The sequence below is a fragment of the Girardinichthys multiradiatus genome, chromosome X (genome assembly GCF_021462225.1).
Source record: "Girardinichthys multiradiatus isolate DD_20200921_A chromosome X, DD_fGirMul_XY1, whole genome shotgun sequence".
Taxonomy (NCBI): domain Eukaryota; kingdom Metazoa; phylum Chordata; class Actinopteri; order Cyprinodontiformes; family Goodeidae; genus Girardinichthys; species Girardinichthys multiradiatus.
In genome coordinates, this window is record NC_061817.1 from 21,207,431 (window position 1) to 21,230,802 (window position 23,372).

A 23,372-nucleotide genomic window follows, 5' to 3' on the forward strand; every position below is an offset into this window, starting at 1 on the left:
GCTGGGAAAATCTGCATTTTTGTTACAATCGTAGTGCTACATAAAAGTATTTATACTCTTAACGTTTTCACACATTAAAGAAAATCACAGACGTCAATGTATCTTTTGGGATTTTGTTATAGACCAACACAAATGTTTGCTTAAATAATTTATAGTTTTAACAATTTCTTTTAACCAAAATTTCTAAAAGTGTGGTGTGCATGTTTCCACCTCCTTGGAGCCTGTACTCTGTAGGAGCACATTTGGCTGCCGTTACAGCTGCAGGTCTTTTGCAGTATCTCTCTAACAGCTTTGCAAAAACTAAACACGTTTGCCCCTTCCTGGAGAGCATCTCTGCAACAAATTCTTAATTGGATTTGGGTTTGGACTTTGAGTGGGCCATTCTAACAATTTGATCTAAACCAGTCTAAAGTTCTCCAACAAACCTTTCACAGAACAGCTGGATTTAGGCTAAATTACACATGTGAACTCTATTTAGTATTTGAGGCACTTTTTTGGTATCCTGAATTTTATTTAGGGGCACCACCGTAAAGAGGGCTGAATCTAAATGCACTAAATGCAACCCACACTTCAGATTTTTATTTAAGACAATGTTCCTCCCACTTCACAATAATGCACAACTTCGTGCTGGTTTTATCACATCTGAAGTTTGAGGGTGTAATGTGACTGCTATTGGTGGAAGATATGTTGCCACCCAGAGGGGATGCCTGACTGGCAACACACAGGCAATAAAATGGATAGATTCCTTCTTTTATTTTTTTTAATCCATATTGTGACTTGGATGAGATCAAGCAAACCCAATATTTCTATATGCTTCAAATCTTCTTTTGACTTTATTATTAACGGTATGATGACTAAGACGTTTGTACAACTCTGTTCTTACAGAAAGAAAGTGCTTTATGGATAATAAATATATCATTATAACCGGAAATGTGCCCTGCAGTTGGGATCGATAACTGAAACATAAGTGACCCAGGGCCAGTGAGAGCTATGTAATGTTTTCAATAAGATTCATGCAATCGTAAGAACACTGGAGTCGTCTTCTTCTTATGAGCTGAATGATGCAGAAATGTCTCTGTTGGACGTTCTTTCTTGATTCCCCTCACTACACTGATCGCCCTGTTAGTGGGGAAAAAAGCAGCATTTATCTTAAAACCCCTTAAATCTTCATATGCAAATCTTTTACAATTTTTGAACAAATAAAACATTTCTTTTAAATTCGAACCTAGAGCAGCAAATTTTCTCTACCTCTTCCAGTTCTTTTAAATTCAGTCAGTTATTTTAACGTTATGCTGCTGCAGTAGATTAAAACAAAGGTGACTGCAGACAGAGACTGCATCATCCGCTACGTCTGGCCAAGTTGCTAACACACACACACACAAACACACACCTGCACGCACACACACACACACACACTCAACTAAAACATTACTTCCTTGGCAGAGGTAAAAGGTTTAAATGAATTTAAAATAACGTCAGTATAGAAACATTTCAAGATTTATATTAAAGTTCTTGGTTCATCAAACAGCAGACTTACTTTATTAGACATTTACCCAAGAGAATCGGGGGAAAAAAAACCTGAATTAATACCATTCCTTCATGGTACATAAAGAGTCACAGGAGGCTAAACGCTTAACCATGTAAATAGCCGAGTGAAATGTACTCATGACAAACTGTATAATTACCAAACGTCTCATTAACACACACTTAACACTCCCTTCTTCTCACCATAAAAAAAAAACACATGGAGGCTCTAGTGGCCAAATTAATGCTGCATGTTTTAATTTCCAGCAGGGAGCGCATTAAGAGCTGATAATGGATGCAAATCTATCGGAAATTTCTCCCAGGACCAGACGGGTTGCACTCTCCACAGCAGGCGCACACAGAAACACAAAAACACAAGAGGCAGTTGGCTAATTTGAAAAATAGAGCATTTTAATAAAGGCTACATCTCTTTATAATTACAATAATTAAAGTACCGAGGCATCTTTTAAACTGAGCTCTATGGAACGCATATTTTACAGTTTACACGTGGAGCTGGAGAAGCCATGAGAAACACCATGAAACACAGATGTGATTAAACGGATACTAAAAGGCATAGAAAATATCTTTTTCTCCAAACATAAAGGCCCCTTGTAAAAACCAAGGGAATAAGCCGACCCTGAAAACTGGGTAAAACATGGCAACAACCCATGTACGCACAGTTACTGTACACTCGATGAAAACAGCATGAACATAGTGTAAATAACCACCGCCGTCATCTTCATCTGCAGCTCACAGTGCAGAATACAAACACACACACATACAAACACACACACTGAAGAGCATATTCTAGAGCTTTTTGTTGGAAAACATTGGTGTAAACGCGTTTTTCGGGGGCTCGAGGACCCGTTCGGGGCAGTTTCCTCTACATATGTAGGCTGTTTTTGTGCGATGCCTTCACCACGGAAACAAAAGGCACTAAGACGTGACTGATCAAGGCTAGCTGGGCAGAGTCCCAAAGCAGGGAATTAAACATTAATAACATTTTTGCTTGTTTTTTCATATAGAAGCCCTTCAGAGCAGATGGGGAACACATCCACAAATAGCACTGCAGCAGTAATTACAGGGGTTGGACAATGAAACTGAAACACCTGTCATTTTAGTGTGGGAGGTTTCATGGCTAAATTGGACCAGCCTGGTAGCCAGTCTTCATTGATTGTACATTGTACCAGTAAGATCAGAGTGTGAAGGTTCAATTAGCAGGGTAAGAGCACAGTTTTGCTCAAAGTATTGAAATGGACACAACATTATGGATGACATACCAGAGTTCAATAGAGGACAAATTGTTGGTGCACGTCTTGCTGGCGCATCTGTGACCAAGACAGCAAGTCTTTGTGATGTATCAAGAGCCACGGTATCCAGGGTAATGTCAGCATACCACCAAGAAGGACGAACCACATCCAACAGGATTAACTGTGGACGCAAGAAGAAGTTGTCTGAAAGGGATGTTCGGGTACTAACCCGGATTGTATCCAAAAAACATAAAACCACGGCTGCCCAAATCACGGCAGAATTAAATGTGCACCTCAACTCTCCTGTTTCCACCAGAACTGTCCGTCGGGAGCTTCACAGGGTCAATATACACGACCGGGCTGCTATAGCCAAACCTTTGGTCACTCATGCCAATGGCAAACATCAGTTTCAATGGTGCAAGGAGCGCAAATCTTGGGCTGTGGACAATGTGAAACATATATTGTTCTCTGATGAGTCCACCTTTACTGTTTTCCCCACATCCAGGAGAGTTACGGTGTGGAGAAGCCCCAAAGAAGCGTACCACCCAGACTGTTGCATGCCCAGAGTGAAGCATGGGGGTGGATCAGTGATGGTTTGGGCTGCCATATCATGGCCCAATACTTGTGCTAGATGGGCACGTCACTGCCAAGGACTACCAAACCATTCTTGAGGACCATGTGCATCCAATGGTTCAAACATTGTATCCTGAAGGCGGTGCCGTGTATCAGGATGACAATGCACCAATACACACAGCAAGACTGGTGAAAGATTGGTTTGATGAACATGAAAGTGAAGTTGAACATCTCCCATGGCCTGCACAGTCACCAGATCTAAATATTATTGAGTCACCTTGGGGTGTTTTGGAGGAGCGAGTCAGGAAACGTTTTCCTCCACCAGTATCACGTAGTGACCTGGCCACTATCCTGCAAGAAGAATGGCTTAAAATCCCTCTGACCACTGTGCAGGACTTGTATATGTCATTCCCAAGAAGAATTGACGCTGTATTGGCCGCAAAAGGAGGCCCTACACCATACTAATAAATTATTGTGGTCTAAAACCAGGGGTTTCAGTTTCATTGTCCAACCCCTGTATGTGATCAAACTCTGAGTCAAAGCTCCAGCAGCACACTGTCCAGAAAAAAGGAGGAAAATTAAACAACATGAGGGGTTAAAAAGGAAGGAAAGCTTTCATTTTGCTCTGAAGGGAGAAATCATGGAAAAAATGGAGGTTTCTCCAATCCATGCAACTTGTCTCTGGGATATTTCCAATAAATAGTAATAGATATCTATACAATGTACATGTATATCTGCATATACATACTAGTAATGTGCTAGCGAGTGCTTGTGATCGGCACAGGCAGGTTTTAGGTGGGCTCTCAGTCTCACATTATACCCACCGCCCCACATCGCTGACGAGTGGTCATTCACCTAGAGCCTCTAGAAACCTCAGAGACACTTCAGTCCAGCAACGCAGTCCTTGTTTCTCATCCATCCCAACCACTTCCTTTGATAGTCCGCTAATATACATATCTGCTTTTGTTTTCTTCTGTGCCTTTTCATCTAGTCCATCTGCTTAACCCTCAGCACCCCTTCCAACAACCCCAGGTCCTTCAGTCTTAGCTTAATGAGAGGACATCCAGGGAGGCGGGAGGAACACATAGGGCTTTAATTCCACGTTGCTGATGGCAAGGAGTCAATCCATCCGCTCCACCTTTCCCAGGATCTTGCCCTCATAGGTGGGCAGCAAGGAACTGTCGTCCGACACCTCCTCGAACACAGCGCCGCACTCAAACTCGTTGCTGGCTTTCTTGAAGTAGTACCTGCAGCAGAACAATGACACGAGACCATTAATATCGAAAGAGCTCATTTATTTAGGTATTCTTAACATCTGTTATATTTCAAATTTTCAAATATCAAATGTTGTTTCTGTCCCTAACGTTAGTGAAGAAACAGCATCCCGGAGACCGAGGAACACAGCAGACAAGTCAGGAGGAAAGTTGTAGAGACGTTTAAAACAGGGTTGGGCTTTAAACATCCCACAGAATCTGGAGCAAGCAGGGCACAACCTAAACTGATAGGTCAGGCAAGGAGACCCATGGCAACTCTGGAGGAGCTACAGAGACCCATGGCTCAGGTGGGGGAATCTGGCACACAGGAAAATCTGGCCTTTACAACAAAGTTGGAAGAAGATGCTCTGGATGCAAAAATGCCAAACGCAAAGTGGGGTAGACTCCCTGAACACACTGTCTCCATAGTGAAACATGGTGGTGGTGGCATAATGCTGTGTGTATGCTTTTATTTAGCAGGAAGGTGGAAACTAATTGAATACAATGCAATCCTAGAAAATGCCTGTTTAACTTTCCTTCCACCTAAGAGCTAATGACCTGCTGCAGTTCCTGTATCACAGAAAATCACATTAAAATCCTCATGCTTGGTTTATTCCTACAACGACGAAGATTTCTAAAATGTGAACGAGGATGACTTGTTGCTGCCTCTCCCTGGCAGCTTTATGAGCGCAAGTTAAAGAAAAAAAACCTGAGGAGGAGCTTCTCTTCGGCAATGACTTCACCATGGCATAATGATGCAATGCCCACCCTCCATACCAACACACACTTCCTAACTCCTCATTTAAGAGGAAGAGAAAACAGCGGGGTGGGTTGGTTGGCAGAGTCTGGGAATCTGCTCATTAACTATGTAATGGAAAAACAGCCCAATTTGCCCCATATGTGGGGTCCCTGGAATGTATGAAGGTTTTACGAACATGCCGTGCGTACAGGAAAGCATGGGCCCACGTGGTCCAATTAGCACAAGGGTGGCCACCACCAACAAGGCAGCCCAGGAAGAGAAATGCGGCCTCGAGGAAACAGATACGTATAGCGAAGAAGTACGGTGGAGGGAAAGAGTATAAGAAAACTGACAACAATTCGGAGAAGACGAAAAAAAAAAAAAAAAGGCTTCAAAGAGTCATGATGTTTTCTCGCTAGGAGAGACCAAAGTTCCACTGGAACATGTTTTATGTGGCTAGATCCCCCTCCCCATCCCACTCCACCTCTCTCCAGTTTGCACTGACATCTGGCACCAATATCGTCTGGCAGGGCCAAGCAGTACTGTGCTTTGTTGAACCACTGCCATGTTGAAATGACCTAACTCCACACATTCTCTCGCTGCTATTAAAGCACCAAACAGCTCGCCTTCCAAAAAAATGAAGAAGAAAAAAAGTGGATGGTATGAGACAGGAACTGAGACAGCGAGCCAAAGCGGAAAAGACGACGAGCGCAGAAGTAGACAGACGTGAAGAGCCGAGAGCTGAGCGTCTGTCATATCTGCTGATCCAAAAAACAAAACCAAAAAACACTGTTCACATCTGGACAGGAAGATGTTTCCTTTCCTCCCTTCCAGGTTCATACCTGTAATTATTAACACAACGGCTGAGCCGTGCCTATCCTCAACACCGCCAACAGTCTAAACAATAAATGTTTGATCTTTTTCCTTTAACACCCACTGGATAAAAGTAATCAAAGTAAAAATCTCTCTCTCTCTTTCTGCAAGCACACGTCGAAGCTGTGTGCTCTTAAACAGGGCCCTGTAAAGTGAGCGGATCTGGCATTTAACTGTCTCAGAAATATCCATAAAATGATTACAACATGTGTAAACACTGTGAGCATTCAACACAGCGCGCACGCACACACACACACACACACACACACACACAAGCAGCGGGAGGAGGGGAAAAAAACGGAAAAAGAAAGAGAGGCCCTGATAGCATCAGTGAAGAATTTGCACACTGGCCATTTGTGTGAGTCTTTGTTGGTTAAAATGAAAGAGGCTGAGGCTTCAAAGTCATGTGTATTAAGTGTGCCTTAGCATGGAAATCAATACCAGATGGGACCCAAATCGCTGCAGTTCAAACTCTCCCACTAACCCCTGCGCCGCCCTCTCTGTCTTTTCCTTTTTTGTTGCACATGCACAAAAGCCAGCCTGACACCAACCGAGCTCACACACAGAAACAAAAACACAGACAGCAGGACACATTATAGAAATATATTCAGATATTCAATGTTTTGCTGCTATGCTGTGTTCAAAGTGGTGCTGTATCCTGCAAAAGCATTCATACCCCGTGACCTTTTTCACATTTTGTCATCTTGCAGCCAAAAGCCTCAGTGCATTTTATTCAGATTTTATGTGACAGACTGACAAAAAATGCTACGTGGTAGTAACTATGACTCACTGTGAACCCACCATCCCCACATCTAGACATGGTGGTGGCTTCACAGCTTCATGTTGTGGGGGTGCTTTTCTTCAGCAGGAATAGTAAGGCTTGTCAAAGTGGAAAGGGAGATGGATGGAGCTAAATACTGGCCAATCCTGAAAGAAAACCCATTAAAGCCCCCAAAAGACTTGAGAATGGGGCAGAGGTTTTTGTCCTGTTCTACCAGGACAAAAACCTAAAACATCTAGCCAGAAGTAGGATGACTGAACAATGATCACTCAGTGGGAATGCATTTCCTCCACAGGGGCAGGGAAACTGGTCACAGTGGATGGGAAGATGGGTTAAATGCAAAGAAATCTTGTATGCCCCTCTGAGGCAGAAGTTCACCTTTGAGCAGCATTATGACCCTAAACATACAGCCAGAACTACCATAGAACAGTTTATATCAAAGCGTAGTAATGTTTCAGAATGGCACAGTCAAAGTCTAGACCTAAATTTAAACGAGAACCTGTGACAAGACTTGAGAAGTCATTGATGCTCTTCAATCAGGCAGACTGAGCTGCTGCTCTTTTGCTAAGAAGAACGGTCAAAAATGTTTCTAGATGTGTTTTTAAGGTGAGAAAAATCAGAAAAACCTCAAGGGGTGTGAACACTTTTGCGATGTACTGTATTAAGCATTTCACTTTAGTCTGCAAATGAGTAAATGTACTAAAACTGGCTCCGCCCCTCTAACACACCTGTAGTTGCCCTTTTTACGGAGCTGCTCTTTGAAGTGACCCAGAGTGAGGCTGTGACTCTTCATGGTCCTCCGGTAGGGGATCTCCTCGCCGCAGAAGAAATACGTCACCACCGTCTCCCCGCTGCACCCTGCGTGGCCTCCCAAACCAATCTTGCATCTGTCGGGACACAAAGATGAGGAGAAAGGATGTGAGAGATGACATGGACACAGGTGGGACGTAATACAGCGGTAAAAAAAAAAGAGGAGCAGGAAATTCAGCAAAGGCACATAATTATCTAGCAGCTGACTATGCAAGCCTAGAAATAGGATAGCTGTCAGTGAGTGTGGGAGTCAGAGTCATGTGTGTATAGAGAAGAAGCACAGTGTTATCAATTCTCCTTCAGCTGGGTCCAAGGCTTTGTAGGCCGACTTCAGAGGAGCTCTCTCTGAACTAAGCTCTGCTCGCAGCAGCGCAATGCCAGCTCCTTGAAGGACAGCCAGTATTAATGATACAAATATATTGCCATGAAAAGGAAGCGTCAGTCAGGTGGTACAGTGACAAGATCCTCCACATTCGCAGCACGGGCATAAGACTGATGCAAACACAGAGGAAGTCTGCGTGCAAAACTTAAAGCAGATTTCTTTTCAGTTACTGTAAGGATATGTGTGTCTGTGTGTTGTTCTCTGTGCGTGCGCATTCAGCAGTGCAGGTGTCAAGTAGGAAGAGTTAAAAGAGTCTAAGTACACTGGAAGTTGGCTGTTATAGCTCAGAGCAGGAGGAGGAGGAGGAGGAAGAGGAGCAGAGAGGAGGAGAGGAGAGGGAGGGCAGGACGCTAGAGGCATCGTACTCTTCTGATTGGAGACCCGGGCTGGTGGAGACAAGACCAGAGGGGCCGGGACTGGTTAGGGCTGGCCCCCCTCCGTGGACTGTAACTTGGTGGGTCTTCTCCCGCTGAAGGCTGGGTAATGAATGCCTAAAAAAGATGAAGATAATCAAGGCCACTTGCAAAGACTTCAGTCTACCTAATGAGACAATCCAACACAATGCATGATTGTGAAGGGGAAGAAAAATGATGAATGAATTTCAAATAAAAATCTGAAAACCATGGATTGTGCACTTGTATTCAGTTCCCTTAAATGCACTGAATAAAGTGGACCAGGCCAGCACTTTGGTGTCCGTTCGGTACCTTTGTTTGGTGGGCTTGGTGGACACCTCCTCCAGTCTGCGGCAGGCCTCCTCCAGCTGGGACAGAGTGTTTGGAGGGGGCAGAGGAGGCATAGCGGGGTCTTGGATGAAGGGCTGGGCTGGCTGATGGCTACGCAGGTGGCCACAGCTTCCTCCACCGCCCCACGTGTGCGTCTGAGTTGACGAGCCTCCGAATTTCTTGCCACTCTGGTTACTGCTGGACAGAGAGGAAACATTTACTAGCTATACTAAATGTGCAGGAGATAAATGAGGACATGTCAGGCCCATTACATCTGCTCACCTGTGAGACTTGTGCCTGCTTTGGCGTTTACTCTCCAGGATCCACTGCAACACGCTCTGGGTGGGGTCTGTGGTGTCTGTGGGCAACTGTGAGATCCCGTGGTCCTCTAGGCATCCGTCTGCGACTCCATCTTCAGCCCCGGAGCGACACACGCGTCTCGATAGTGAGCTGGAGCGCCTGGGAGAAAGAGAAGAGGCACTTTGTTTCCATAAGGTCAAGAAAACAAGAACATTCCGACTGGAAAAACTTTCTCCCTTGTAAAATCAGGGGGATGATCCAGATCTAAATCTGAAGTGCACTGCAAAACTCAGCAAGGGACAGGGATTTGTTAATTTTCTGCTTGAATGGCCGATTTAAAGATCCCATCTGTTTACAGTCAGGCAACAGGTCATGGTAAAAACCACACTATTCAATGTGGAAGCTGTTACAGTGAAGAAGACAAAATGGGCCACTTTCAACATAGGTATTAAAAATCAAGTCAGAGGAAGGCTATAAATGTACACAACAACTTAAAAACAGCAGTTAAGTTTCTATTTATATTGTTTATTCAGCCTGCAAGACTGGAAGAGAGCAAGACTTTCAGCAGATAACAGGAAGGTTGAACAGAGTACAGCAAAGTCACTCTGATTTATCCTTTGAGCTTTTGAGAAGATCTTAGGACTCACCCCATGTTGCTCTCTGTTGAGACGGCGCCACACATCTCTCTTCCCAGACTGCGGCTGCGCTGGTAAGCCTGGCAGGACTGACACCTGCTGCCGCTGGAGCAGACGCCTTGCACCCTGAGGGCTGCCTCTATTTCAATCTGCTCCTTAGATTTTGGACTGGCATGGTGGTGGATGTAGTGGTGGTGGATGTGTTTGGTGCTCTGCCTGCTTACTAGGGTCTTGTTGGAGCTCGAGGCCAGAGCAAAAGCGCCTTGGTCTGGGCTTGAAAGAGAAAAACTCAATGGTCCAGCTCTCATGTGGGTTTTGCCTCCGAAGCCTGCGCAAGCGAAAGGCTGATTCTCTGGGGAGCTGGAGCGAGGGGAGTGCTGGATCACGGTGGGAGACTGGCAGCCGGGGGTCTTGAGGACCCGAGAAAGGTGCTTATCCAGAATGGCCTGAGGATCCTCGTCAGAGGAGATAGGAGCTAAAGGATGCGGGGACAGCTGGGGAGCAATTACAGAGATCTCCGAATCTTCTCTTTCCTCCTCCTGGTAAACAAAAAGAAAAGCACAAAAGAAAAATTTTATTCACGGAATGAGAGAAAATTAAGAAGTCCTGTTAGAACAAGTTTCACACAAACCTCCTGAATCTGCTGCAGCCTCTCCTCCAGAGAGTTAAAGGTGTCCTGTTTCCTCTTCAAGTTCTCCAAGCGGGAGATCAGCTGGGCTGCAAACTGTGCTGGCTCCAGAGGGACCATCTCCTTCGGAGGACAGTTTGTGCGCTTTGAGGGGACAGAAAATAGATAAATTATCATGTGTATCATTTCCAATCAAGGCACCACCCTCCACAGCTTCCATAGTCGTTTACACCATTTTAAACCACTAGCGGTAATAACCACGGCCTGCTAACTGACACCCAAGGCTGTTTTAGGGGGCGGGGCGGTGGGCCTGGCGTTCGGTCATGCTGGGTTAGGCCTCGGCTGCTTCCCTCTGTCATCATCAGCGAGCCTCCAAAGTCAGCACACTTCAAAGACTTCCTCGTCAAATATCAAACACTCAGTAGGGGAGGATAGGCTGGTGAAAGGAGGGATAGATTGATAGAAGCAGTGGCTTTACATCTAGGACTAAAAGCCGCATAGCAACAGGGGGTGAAAGAGAACTCATGGGAGGATAGGATGAAGGATGAAAAAAAATAAGTAATGGGAGAAGTCAGAATGCAGAGATGTGCGCTTTCAGGATAAAATAAAAAGGAGGAAAGAACTGAGAGGAAGAGATAAAGGTACTAAAAAATGGGGTGGGGGAGAGATCAGAAGGGTTGAGCAAGTTTATTCCCCCACCTTGTCACACACTGGACACCTTTAAGCTGAAGTGTTGTGACAGTGAGTGTCTGCACACATCTTAAAATATTTGCATTTTTTTGCATCTGGGTTTTCCTGATTGTTTCTCCATGTTTTTCTACTTTTCCTGTCTCTTTGTAGTCAGGATAAAGGGGAAGAAAGAGTGGCTGACTGATGGTGCTCGAAGCTGATGCATTATGGGAATGGCAGCCATCTAAAAAAAAAGTCAGATGAGAAACAAAAAACAAGAACAAAAACATGAAGAGCAGCCAGATCCAATCTGTGAAGCTTTTTTCCTGTCCCAAACTTCCTGATTTTTTTCAGAACATAAGCTTAATGTCAAGTTCATGGTACCTTGCAGAAGTATTCACACCCATTGAACTTTTTCACAATTTTACAATGGGTTACTTTTACAATCGCAACATTTTATGGATTTTATTTACCATTTATACACTCTCTACCCGAACTGACAGGCCAAGCAACGAGAGCATTAATCAGAGAAGCAACTAAGAGGTGAAAGGTAACTCCATAGGAGCTGCAGAGATCCGCTGCTCAGGAGGAAGAATCTGCTGACAAAAAGCTAATGTTGAGAAGAAGCCAAGAGAAGCCTGTTTAAAACTTTTTCACAAGCATTTGGGAAAAGACAAACATGTGTAAGATGTCCTCTGATCTGATGAGGCAAAAACTCAACTTTTTGGCCTATATGGAAGACATCATGTGTGGGAAATAATTACAGCGGCTCATGTGACATCTTGTGGTGGCACCCTATTGCTGTGGGGATCCTCCTATTTACCAGCAACAGGAAAGCTGGTCTGAAATACGTGGAATGGTAGATGTTATTGGCTGCAGACTTTTAGGTTTTTAATCAGTAAAAATGTTTTGAAAACCTGGCATCCCTTTTTTTTCATTTCAAATTATGTTCTACTTTGTGTTGGTCTATCACATAAATTCCAGAAAAACTCATTGCAGTTAGTGGTTGGAATGTGTCAGAATGTGGACGAGTTTAAGGTGTAGAAATATTTCTGCAAGGTGTTGTATTTAATAAGTTCTGTTAACGTGTACCCAGCCCCAGTACCTTAATCATATTCTTCTCTCTTCCCATAAACCTTAAGCTACCAACATCCCCCTGACCTGCTGAGAGCTCACATGACATGCTCAGACTCTTCCCTCAGATCCTCCACTCTTATGTGTGAGAGAGAAGGGGGGGGGTCCGTGTATGCATGGATGGGGGATAGAGGAAGAAAGAGGGGGCCATCTCAGTTGGAAGTTGTCACTTCCCCGTGCATTTGCTCCATTCATCTGTAGATCAAAGCGCAGTGTACGTGCGCGTCACTGCAAGCATCTTTCTGTTTTTGTTGAGGAACCGGGCTGATTCCAGGGCCCCCGGGATAAGGCGGCAGAGATCTTCCTCATCTCTTCCTTATTCTCCATATTTACAGCAGCGGCGGGGAAGAAGAAGCAAAAAAATTAGCACTGGGGCGATAAACAGCTTAGAGACCTCCCTCCTTCCCCCTACAGACTTCAAGGAACCCTAATGGGGGATGTAGGTGACACCAAAGGTAGGCAGGGGGCTTGTGTTTGGATGTGTGTGAGTGGGAAGCAGGGTCTTTGACACTACTTCCTCAGATCTTTGCTGGTGTTGTTGAATCGAGAATGCCAAATACAGTTTGCACAGCACTATTCATAGAACCGAAAGAGACCCGGAACGGAGGGTGGTATGGAAATTACACTGTGGGACCCAGGCTCAAAGAGACTTCAGAGTGTGTGTGCATTTGTTTGTGTACTTACAGGGAAAGCAGGCAAAGAGACTTGGCTGTTCATCCTCATGTTTCGCTGCATCTCTCTCTGTAGCTGCTTCTTGGAGCCCAGTTTATATGGAGGAATGCCATCTCTGAGAGAGAGGGGGGGGGGATACACAGAGATATCACAAAAGGTCAATTACCCAATCAGATACATCATTAAAGACCGCTTGTTAGCCAAAAGGACACATTAAACACTTCAAGGAAAAGAAAAAAGTAATTTATGAATTCCTCCTTCAGGCTTAATCCCAAATCCTGAGGTTAACCAAGTCAGTGCGTTCGGTCTGTCTGTATGTCGAAGCGGACTGGGCTATCAACTCCAAAAGGAGGTAGTTCGAGGGGGGTTTAATTTGCCCCAGAAATGACAGTCATTTTCAGCTCCCGTCCCCCCTCAACATCCACACAAGGCGGTGTTCTAGTTTTTAAGACCAAATTCCATACTTTCCCCTATTCAACTGAGCAGAGTAATTTGCCCATTCTAAGCTCTTTAAACTATAAAAATAAATACATGTTCACTATGTATTTATGACAGTTATTTCTACAGATTGGACTTTAAATTGAAAACCTGTAACAACCACGAAGAGCAAGGAACCAGTGAAGCAGCAAGGATACACAGGAGGATGGATGGAGAGACTGATAAATGAAAGGATGCAAGGAAGTAAGGAAGGAAGGAAGCAAGAAAGGAAGGGTACAGTTTGGAATAAAGTCTGAAATTCCATTCAATATTTTTCCACATTCCACAAGTTCTTCTTCCATACTCATCTAGACTGCAAAGGGACGCTGCATTGTGAAAGTCAGAAGTGTCAGCACCAAGCATTCCTGTCCCAGGAGCTAAAGTAAAGCCAAAGTTACAGCTGGTTTTACCTCCTCCTTACAGCTTTTTAAAGAGTTATTAGAGGGTATGTCATAAAGATACATCGGTGGTTAAAGCTGAATTGCTGCCTGGCACAAAGATGACTTTAGCTCGGTATCTTTATGCCCATGTTAAACATTAGATCCCTAACCAATCTGAGGAGCACTTTCTTACTTTTGCTTTGAAACACCACAGTCATGCGCATGAGCATAGTTCCCCCACTGCCTCCTCCAAAAACACTCCCAATCTTCATTTGGCAAGCTCTGCCGCAGCCAGCCTCTGATCTCGGCACATCAAAAGGCTGGTTTGTAAGATAAGGTAATGTTTGAAGTCTGCACAGCTGCATTCCCCAGCGTCCAAGCAAATCCATAAATAAGATATAAGCAAAAATCCCCCCCCCCCCTTGCTCTATCTCCACACTCTTTCTCTTCTCAACCAAGCGCCTCCTCCCCCGTTACCATTTTCGTCATTTTCTATTTTTCCCTGTGCCTTTATCTGGAAATGTGATTTAAATGTTTATGGGTCTTTATAGCTGTGACCTACTGAGAGGCAGATATTGTGATCAAGGCCAAAGTGGGCAAGAAATGAGGTGGGGAAGTTGGGTGTCCCTGTGGCTCAGGCTTTCAAACTGTGCTGGGCAAAGTACAGCAGAGTATGTCTTTCTGACTCCTGTAAAAAAAAAAAAAAGGCTTTACAGCCACTGTGTTCATGAGTAAGCCAAGAGTTTGCACTCAATTTCAGTGCTTTCGGCTTATAAGTATCTTTAGCTTGGTCATGGTTGATCTGGATGGCATCCTTTTTGACACCTCCTGACAGATGAATTAAGGATGAACTTTGGACAATGATTCTTCCATTTTCTGTCCCAGAGAAAGACCCTGCCTAAAAGGACGTCACACCTTGTCAGTTGATTATCTTGTATGAGAACGAGGCCCAAGACACGTAGGTAGATAAGTTCATACATGTGGACAGCGGCATTCATGAGTACCTAGTCAGTTCTTAAATCAGAAAAAAAAAGGAGCCGATGATAACCAAGTTTGGAAACTCAAAAGTCATTTATGTCAAATAGAAAGCAAAAGCCACAAAGATCATCACTGCTTAGTTGAGATAGAGCTTGGAGTGGTAAAATTTAATTAATAATACTAGAAGAGGTCTACTAGGAGAGTCTGAAATATGATTTTTCCCCTCCTATCTTACTTTACCTAAATGTGTGATTTCATTACTTTTCATAGATTTTCAGATTTCTCAGAAGGATTACCAGCAAAAACCAAATATTATTAGTAATTTGGACTTTAGCTGCTCTTACACCAATGACCCAGCTTTCTTAATTAGACTACAATGGACTTTTATTACTTAGTTCAACCGGTCAGTACCAGTAAAAGCAATATATCATTAGCACCTGAAAATGTGGATTGAAGCTGTTTTGTACCCGTGACTCAGCTTTCCTAGTTAGAATTCAGTGGAATGATGAGACTATTAGATTTCTCAGAAGGATTCATAGATTTTTAGATTTCTTAGAAGGATTGTAGTATCATTTGATTTGTTTTTCTGTGTCTGTGTTTATTTTCTTGTGATTGTATTGTAATTGTATGTACAGCGCTTTGAGTGTCTCGTTACTGAAAAGCGCTATATAAATAAACTTACCTTACCTAGAAGGAAATTTAACGAGGACTGGATACAGATGTTTGAATATAAATTAGAAATTGCCTGTTTCAGCTTGACCTTACAGGTCATGGTAAAAACTCTATAGCGTGAACGTTGTTGGTGAGGGCAGACGGCAAAAGTTGGCTGTTTTCAGTATAAGTGAGGTGTTTAAAAAGGAAGTCAGAGAAGGCACAGAGATCTCAGATGCTATTTAAAAGGAAACAGCATTTTCAACAACATGTCTGTGGTTCGATCGGGCTGTATGAGGGTGAGACCAAGCAACACCACAACACATTACAGCAGGAAGGATGATGGAGTACAGCAAAGTTGGTCTGTTTCATTATTTTAGACCTTCAATATCTGCGAAACTCTGATCTGTGGATGTCTAATATTATGTCTACACTCCTAGGAACGACGTAGAAGTATCAACAATCTGAGCAGCGATTAACAATCGTGAAACTACATTTTTGCTTCCATAAAGTCACTATTTTAACCAAAACAGATAGATAATGGGGGTAGAAGAATGAGATAACATAACATTTTAGCAAGAAACACAGTAACATTACTCCAAACCAGCAAAGAAAAAAAAGGAAGAAATTTTTGAGTCTAAGTCAGCGAGAAGATAGTACAGCAGTAGGTATGGGTCGGTATTAGATATTCACAGTATGAATACTATGGTCTTATGGTAATTACACAAAATGTAATCTGGTGATTTAATGCATGATCAAAGAAAAGCAACAACTATTCAGACCGCTGCTAATGAAATATAGCGGTTGTTCAGGTTATTACAAAGGTATTCATATATTAATTGATATTTTGATACATAAACTTAAGCAACAGAACAAACACATTCTTTAACAGTTGGTCAGCATTGCATACCAACAGGTGGGGGAGGGGGAAGTGCTACATGACTATAGGAACTATATGACTATGGTATAACTTGATACTGGTTACAGCCCACCGTATTTGTCAGAGATCCTTTGGGATCATTATTATTAACCCTAACCAGCTCCAGTGTTTTATCAGATGCTTTATAAATGTCTTTAGTACTTCCTCCCGCCGTACACGTATGTTCGTTTAACATCCACTTACACGCTGCCGTCAGTCACAGACATGGCGTCGTCCGTCAAGGCGTCGCTGGAGACCTCGCTGTCGTTGGTGCTGCTGACGGGGGCGAATGAGCCCGCATGGTAGGGGCTGATCTGCTCTCCTCTCTTGTAGGATCTGGTCAACAACAGATTCATTTTATTGCAACTCTAACAGACAAGCCGAGGATCTCAAATGAAGTCAGGTTGTTTTTTTTTTCCTGATGTTTAGGAAGTGGAGAAAAAGATGAAACAAATGTGTGGTTATAACCTCATCTGCTAAGAACAGCAAACATGATGAACAGATGTGACAGGCTGGTGGGGGGCCTGGCAAACTTTGTGGGAAAACTTCTTGAATGTCCCACAGTTTCTCTTTCCACTTCTCTCATCCACCCTCACTCTTTCCCCCAGCATGCATGCCCCGCTGTGTTTGCATTCTTGCCATGGTACAGGAGAAGGAAGGCAGGGAGGGGGAGAGGGGGACTAACTCCTAACGCACAAAACGTTTTGGGTGGAAGCATGGGAGTGTGTCACAGAAGGAAAGAAAGGGGAGAAAAGAGAAGAAGGGGAGGGTCTTCATGTGGAGGGAGAGAGACCCAGCATGACTAAAGCTGCAGGCCCCCCAGCTCCAGACTGACCTTCAGAAGGGCTTGCAAAGAGTCAGGTATTTAACACAGCTGGCCGGGCATTCTTCCCTCCCTGCCTCTCTTTCACCCCCTCATTTATCCTGTCTCCTCCCTCCCTTTCATGAGCTGCAACCGTCCTCCCTCCCTCCGTTCTTCCTTTCCGCTCCAAAAGCACACCTCGTAGTCCCCGTCCCTCAGTTTTCAAAAGGAAGAAAAGATAAAAGTAAAGGAGGCCGGGGGGGTTGCAAAAGAGGGAATCTGAGGAGAACTGACACAAACAAGAAGGGGAGCGAAGAGTGAAGGGAGGAAGAGGAGGGTTTTGATTCTGTACTGTAGCTACTGCCATTAAAAGGTTTATTTTTGCTTTTAAGAGAACCTGAGTCCGAAGAGATGATTGGGAAAAGAACGGCACATGTTCTGACTCTGTTTGGTGATTAAGCACGGCCCAGTTACTGGTTTCTAGGTGTACCATGCTCCTTTCAATGAGAGAAAATGTCAGAGCAACTAGAAATTGTTTCAGCTGTATGCAACATAAATTGTTGCTGTGCACTGTTGGTCATCTGGCTGAAAGACAGCCGATATGCTTTTTTCCTTCTCTAATTTGGCTGTTTCTGAATATATCTGGTTGTCAAACTAATCACAATCACCATCATTGATTAACGGCATTTTTAAATTACATCTGACACGCAGCTGACTGCAGGCTATACCTTAGCAGATAGCCTGACTATTTAACTAGTTAACATCAGCTTGTGAGACTTGTGTTAGCCTAAAACCGCAGAATAGTTCAAATGAATAATATTCTAGGTAGGCTTGGGCAGTTACCGGTCATAAATTTAGCTCAAATAGCTTATAGTTAAGCAGCTATCCCACCTGTAGCTGCGCACTCTCTCTCAGCTGGCTGAAAGGAAGCTACTACAGATTCACTTTGCTCGTAAGAAAAACAAATTTTGCGGTTTGAAAATCTTTCAAGTCGCATAAAATTTGGGACAGTCATGGTGTAGAAACTTAAGAGGATCCACCTATCCTGATTAAAAGTATTGCTGTTTAAAATTACAATTGGAAAGCTAGCTATGAGTGGCATGTCTGTTAGCTACATTCCCGCTCTGCATACCTGCAACACATTTGGCCAGTTGAATGTATTCCAACTTCCTTTAATATCCTCATCAGACGTAATTGTTTAGTAGCTGAGACCCTAAAGCTCATAGAGAGTTATAGGGGCATTATTCAGTGGTAAAAAAAAAAAAAAGGTGTCTGGAAAGATGACAGTTAATTGTAATTGATATTGTTAATGCAATTTAGAACAGCCGAATCAAAATTAAAGATTTTGTTTAAACTGTACAGCCTTAAGATAAAATGCCATAAAAAGTATGGCAATATTAGATACTATGAGGTCTGACCAGTTGATTGCGATCGTTCAAAAGTCTATACAACATAAAAAAGAAACTTTGATTCTACTAAAGCGAATCATAGTACATGATGTTCACTGATGCATTTATAGACAGACTATGGTAGGAGGTCATAATTTTGATGCATTCACTGGATAGGAAAAATTAAATCCCGATATTTTACAATTTCACTATTCTGATGACTGATCAGAGCTAATCAATTGAAAACTGGCTGATTCTGCTCTCTGTACGACTGATTGGTGCAAATATGTTCCATTATTTTAGCAGAGTGAATGATGATTTTCACTTTTTGTTTGAAACAAAAGCAATGAGATCGACTTATACATTTTGTGTTGTTTTTTTTCACTATAGAACAATAACTACATTTAGCAACAGGAATAGAGGACTCCCGACATTTGAACCAGGAGATTGAAAATACTTGAGACTGAAAAACTCCATACAGTTTTTTCTCGTTAACTTAAACAAACAGAGCAGGAAGATTTATGAAAACACATAAAATGAACTACCTTCACTTTAAAGTGACATCTAAAGAGCCGCAGTAGATTTTTATCACTGCCTAAAGGCTTTTGACAGTGGTGGTACAAGAGGAGACATAGCACAGCAATGCCATCATCTATTATTTGCTGGCTGGGGCCAGAGCCAGTCCCTGCTCTGTGAACTTTTCTCTGGAAGACGATCCCTCACTCTGCGGAACCATTTTAAAGCTCCGGAAATCCAGGCGAGCGCCAGCAGAGGGCTGCTGCTGGAGGCTTTGGGAGAGGGTGAAGAATGGCCACAGAGTTTATGCAAACTTAGGAGGAGGAAAAACTGTGTTGTACCTCTGCAGACGGAGACTAAAACCCTGGATAATATTCCATCAGAGCGTGAAACCAGGATATAAAAGGTGCTGCAGACATACCTGTATCCCTTCTCCATCATCTCCACAGCCCTCGTAATGGGGACCCTTTGCCCCTTAAGTCCAACCAGGGCTTTGGCTTTGAAGTCACAACTCCACTCCTCCTCTTCATTGAGCGTGGGCAGGTATCCACAGACAACTTTCAGGCTGCCCAAAGAGCCCGGGCTGACGTGACCTGGGTTCTCCCCACCAGTCCGGACATATTCATGGTAAATGTCAGAGATCAGAAACATCTGGTAGGCGTTCTCCTCCATGTTGGTTTGGATCTCAGTCTGTGCCTGGTCAAACATTGCAGAGTCTATGTGCAGCTTCTTGATATTATCCCGAATGAAGGTTTTGGTGGCCGGCTTCAGCTGCTTGGCCACCACGCTGTTGTTCTCGATGTAGCGCTTGTAGATCGCTTTGGCGACCCTCTGCGTTTTGGCATCCTTGAGGTCCATTTGCCGGAAGCCGTTGCATGCGAACCAGAAGTCCAACGCGTCCACGCTTTTGTCCCGCTGCAGGAACGTCCTGAACAGAAGGGCGCCGTCCTGATCTCCGAGGAGGGAGTGCAGCGACTTTGTCCACCGGGAGAGCGGCGAGTCCGGGGAGGCGCTCCCCTCCGGCTCCCCGAGACCATCCTCATTCCTCCGCGTCGAGGAGCCCGGAGAGCTTAGCTGAGCGGATTTGAGGGGTTTAATCATTGCGGTTTTGCTGGGGTAGCGGGACGCATCGCCCTCCTCCCCTGGCACAGGGGGTCGAGGGGCATCTTCGCGGAAACTACTGGCGCTATGATCCATAAGCGGCCGGCTCATGTCTCTGAAAGCAGCAGGAGATAGAGCAAAAGAGAGCCTGTGCGCTGATCACCTCCTCTGAGCTCCTACTGTAATCTCCTCACTCTCTTATGTCAGCGGGGGGGGGGGGGCTTCTCTCAAGCTGCCCGTCTTCTCTCTGAAACACAAAGTATTGATCTAATCACAACCAGATCCGCCCCGACTTCAAAGAGACAGCGGAACGCAGTCTGAGCCTTTGCTGGATTTTACAGGAGAAAAAAACAGAGCAGCATACTGAAAACTGGAGAAAAAAACGCTGCAGCAGCATTACGTAAAGCGGAGTTTCTCACATGAACCAACAGGACTGGGATTTCCACTGAAAGGGCACAAAGAAACAATAAATTTAGCAATTTAAAGAATGCAGCCGCATCATTTCAACGAGACCTTCAATTGGGCAAGCTTTATTCACCGACACGTCTTCTCGCCCTTCCTGTCACTTTCTAGTTTCTCATCCCCAGGACTCTCCATCTCATCTGGAGCGACTAAAATTAAGCCTCCCCCGTTGCCTCCAGTACCTGTAGGACATCGATCAAACCAAACAGATGGAAAAACGTGACCAAAATATTGAACTAGAAGTTCAGCTCCTTGGGCTTCAGGGCGCTTCAACCAAGAAACCGCTCACATATTACTCACACCTGAGATACCTGACCATACAGCAATAAATCATTTGTTACGTTATTCTAAACATCTGAAAATCCCTTCTAATTTCCCTGATGGCGAAAATTACAGGCAGAGTCCCAAAGAACATCAAAGTCTCTGGTTTTGTGGGGAGGAATTGCTCAACAAGAGTCAGGTCGGCTTCTTCTAAGGAATTTTCTCACGAATGGTTAAGTCCTAAAGAAAATCTTCTCGGAAATAAAGGAAAGCGAGAGGCATACAGGCGAAACTGCGCGTATGTTTTAGTCTGTAAACTGCAGAAAAGTGGCCCACTTCCCCCTGAACGTTACTTCAAAGGCACATCAAAGGGAACTCCAATGGGGGCGAGTTTAAGGAGGCACGCAGTCCTCCAACTTACCATCGATCCACGAGTTCGTTTCCCCACAAATTAAACTCCACAAAAAGCGCGTATAATCCACAAGCTGGCGTCCAAAAAGAGTCAGGAACAATAAAATGCAACGAAAAGGGGGGAAATGTTTTCTCCACCCAGGTGCGTTCAGACTGCCATGCCGCGCCGTCGGTCTCTCCTGTAGGCGACTCCAACACCAACTGAACCGCGAGGCTGGAGCAGCGCACTTCAAAGTGAGGAACCGACTGCCTGGTCCTAACAGCTGCATAAAAAACAATCGCAGCTTTCTTCCTCCGGATTATAAAACGAAGCAGCAAATGTCAACTACTCTTAGATATATCTCACTCAGCCGGCATGAAGCGTACTTTATAGATTGCTCGATTTATTTACCAAGATGTGGGCGCTTTTTTACAATATCTTTGCTGATCGCTAAGTTGTAGCTACAGCAGAGGACCTTATCAAAGACAAGCAATCTTGAGCCAACTCCCCGAGGGCTTGGAGCGTCAGAAGTAACTGATCTGCCGCCCTAACAGCATTGTCGTTACAATCACTCAATTGCCACATATACTTTAAATACGCTAGGTTTGTTTCCTCTGAAGCCCACATAGACTTTATGAAGTTTAGATAAATTCCTGAAGAGTCGTGGAGGTAGGTAATAAAGGGGTCGGTGTACACAAGTAGTCGAGTTAAGTCCTCTTTATTTAACTAAGGATATATAAAGAGAAATTAGTCCTGCACACTAGTAAAAAAAATAAATTTTTATATGTTTTAATATGCCCTCAAGGCAGAACCACAGAGGTATTCTTAAAGCGGGAGGAAATAGTCTACTCATCATGTTAAATGCTGTCTTGAATCGAGTTGGAAACGTTATAATAAGAAGAAATGACTTGATCACTTTACACCTCATTCATTATTTAGGTTATTGAGCAGCATGCTGAATAGCCATGACAGCGAGAGCTATTATCACTCCACAGCTCCTACCAGTGGCAGCAAACAGACACTGCAGATAAAAACATCTGCTAACCAAAGGCAAAGCTTTCAGGGCGTTATGGCAAGTTGTTTGAACATTTATTCTGTCCCTCTGCAAGGCGGACGTTGTTGAAACTAATCAGTTGTGCCTGACACTAGTCAAACAAACACACCCTGACAAGTACTTTTGCCAGCTAGCGGCAATTTTGTCCAGCTTTGCCTATGGAAAGTTTTCAAAATATGTCCTATTTGTGCTACTTTAGCTTTTTCTCACATTTACATGTTTAAGATCACTAAACAAATTGTATCATATTATCAGACATCTTTAATAAATACAAAATGCAATTTAGAAATTAAGATTTAATTCATTAAGCGGAACCAATATCCAAACCAACCTAGTCCTATTTAAAAATGTTTCTGCCCACCTTGGTAATTTATGAATTAACCACATTTTTTATGGTAAATTTCCACTTGCCATACACAAGCCTGACCAACGCCTGGCCCTTAACATCAAGAAATTACTTCAATAGAAGCTGTCTGACAACATGAAACAGGCTAAAAACCCTCAAAAAGCAACATTAAAATTCAAGAATACATGATAAACAAAGTCGCTGGCATTCTATCAGTTTAGAAAGGGTTACAAAGCTATTCATAGGGCTTTGGGACTAGTAAAACACAGTGAGGGCCATTATTCAAAACTGGAGAAGTCATAGAACTGTGGTGAACCGTCCCAGGAGAGGCCGCCCGGGCAAAAGTACTCCCAACAGGGCACTATCGACTCTTCTGGGAGGTCACAAAATACCCAGAACAACCTTTAAGCACTGCAGGCCTCACATGCCTCGGTTTAGGTCAGTGTTCATGATTCAACAATAAGTAAGAATGGGCTAAAATATGATGAGAGAATTACAAGGTGAAAACCACCTCTGACCATAAAGAATATAAAGACCAGCCTCACATTTGTCAAAAAACATCTTGATGATCGCCAAGAATTCGGGAAATATTCTGTGGACTGATGAGACAAAAGTGGAACCTTTTGGAAGGTGAGCATCCTGTAACATCCAGTGTGAAACTAACACAACATTTTCGAAAAATAACATGCCTACAGTCAAAC

The 23,372-nt window shown here is 43.8% G+C and overlaps 2 protein-coding genes across 4 annotated transcripts in view; both read right to left on the minus strand.

Annotated features, from left to right (window-relative positions):
* Positions 1-3,744: 3,744 nt before the first annotated feature.
* Positions 3,745-21,499, minus strand: LOC124862754 (axin-2-like). 3 transcript variants are annotated; one of them, XM_047356859.1, is made up of 11 exons: positions 21,302-21,498; positions 19,478-20,404; positions 16,555-16,686; positions 12,958-13,060; positions 10,474-10,614; positions 9,855-10,381; positions 9,190-9,366; positions 8,890-9,105; positions 8,551-8,676; positions 7,722-7,880; positions 3,745-4,594 (listed from the first exon to the last, which is right to left on the minus strand). In XM_047356859.1, exons 2-11 carry the CDS (start codon positions 20,266-20,268, stop codon positions 4,468-4,470), a joined length of 2,499 nt encoding a protein of 832 aa, XP_047212815.1. In that variant the 5' UTR covers positions 20,269-20,404; positions 21,302-21,498; the 3' UTR covers positions 3,745-4,467. The 3 variants fall into 3 exon arrangements, with proteins under 3 accessions (XP_047212815.1, XP_047212816.1, XP_047212818.1); XM_047356860.1 differs by having other exon boundaries at positions 8,890-9,102; positions 21,302-21,497; XM_047356862.1 differs by lacking the exon at positions 3,745-4,594 and having other exon boundaries at positions 7,748-7,880; positions 8,448-8,676; positions 21,302-21,499.
* Positions 20,382-23,372, minus strand: part of LOC124862752 (centrosomal protein of 112 kDa-like) — a 194,053-nt gene continuing 191,062 nt past the window's right edge. The window contains exon 28 of the transcript XR_007036996.1: positions 20,382-20,404. The gene's annotated coding sequence lies outside the window, so the exon portion shown is untranslated. The remainder of the gene's footprint in view (positions 20,405-23,372) is intronic.

What these genes read in the sequence shown, in the direction of transcription:
- LOC124862754 (XM_047356859.1), bottom strand. Translation starts at nt 20,268, where the DNA reads ATGAGCCGGCCGCTTATGGATCATAGCGCCAGTAGTTTCCGCGAAGAT. An exon ending in GGCTGCAGCAGATTCAGGAG is followed by an intron (nt 10,382 to 10,473) that starts GTTTGTGTGAAA and finishes TTTGTTTACCAG; the next exon opens with GAGGAGGAAAGAGAAGATTC. An exon ending in CGTAAAAAGGGCAACTACAG is followed by an intron (nt 4,595 to 7,721) that starts GTGTGTTAGAGG and finishes GTTCTGCTGCAG; the next exon opens with GTACTACTTCAAGAAAGCCA.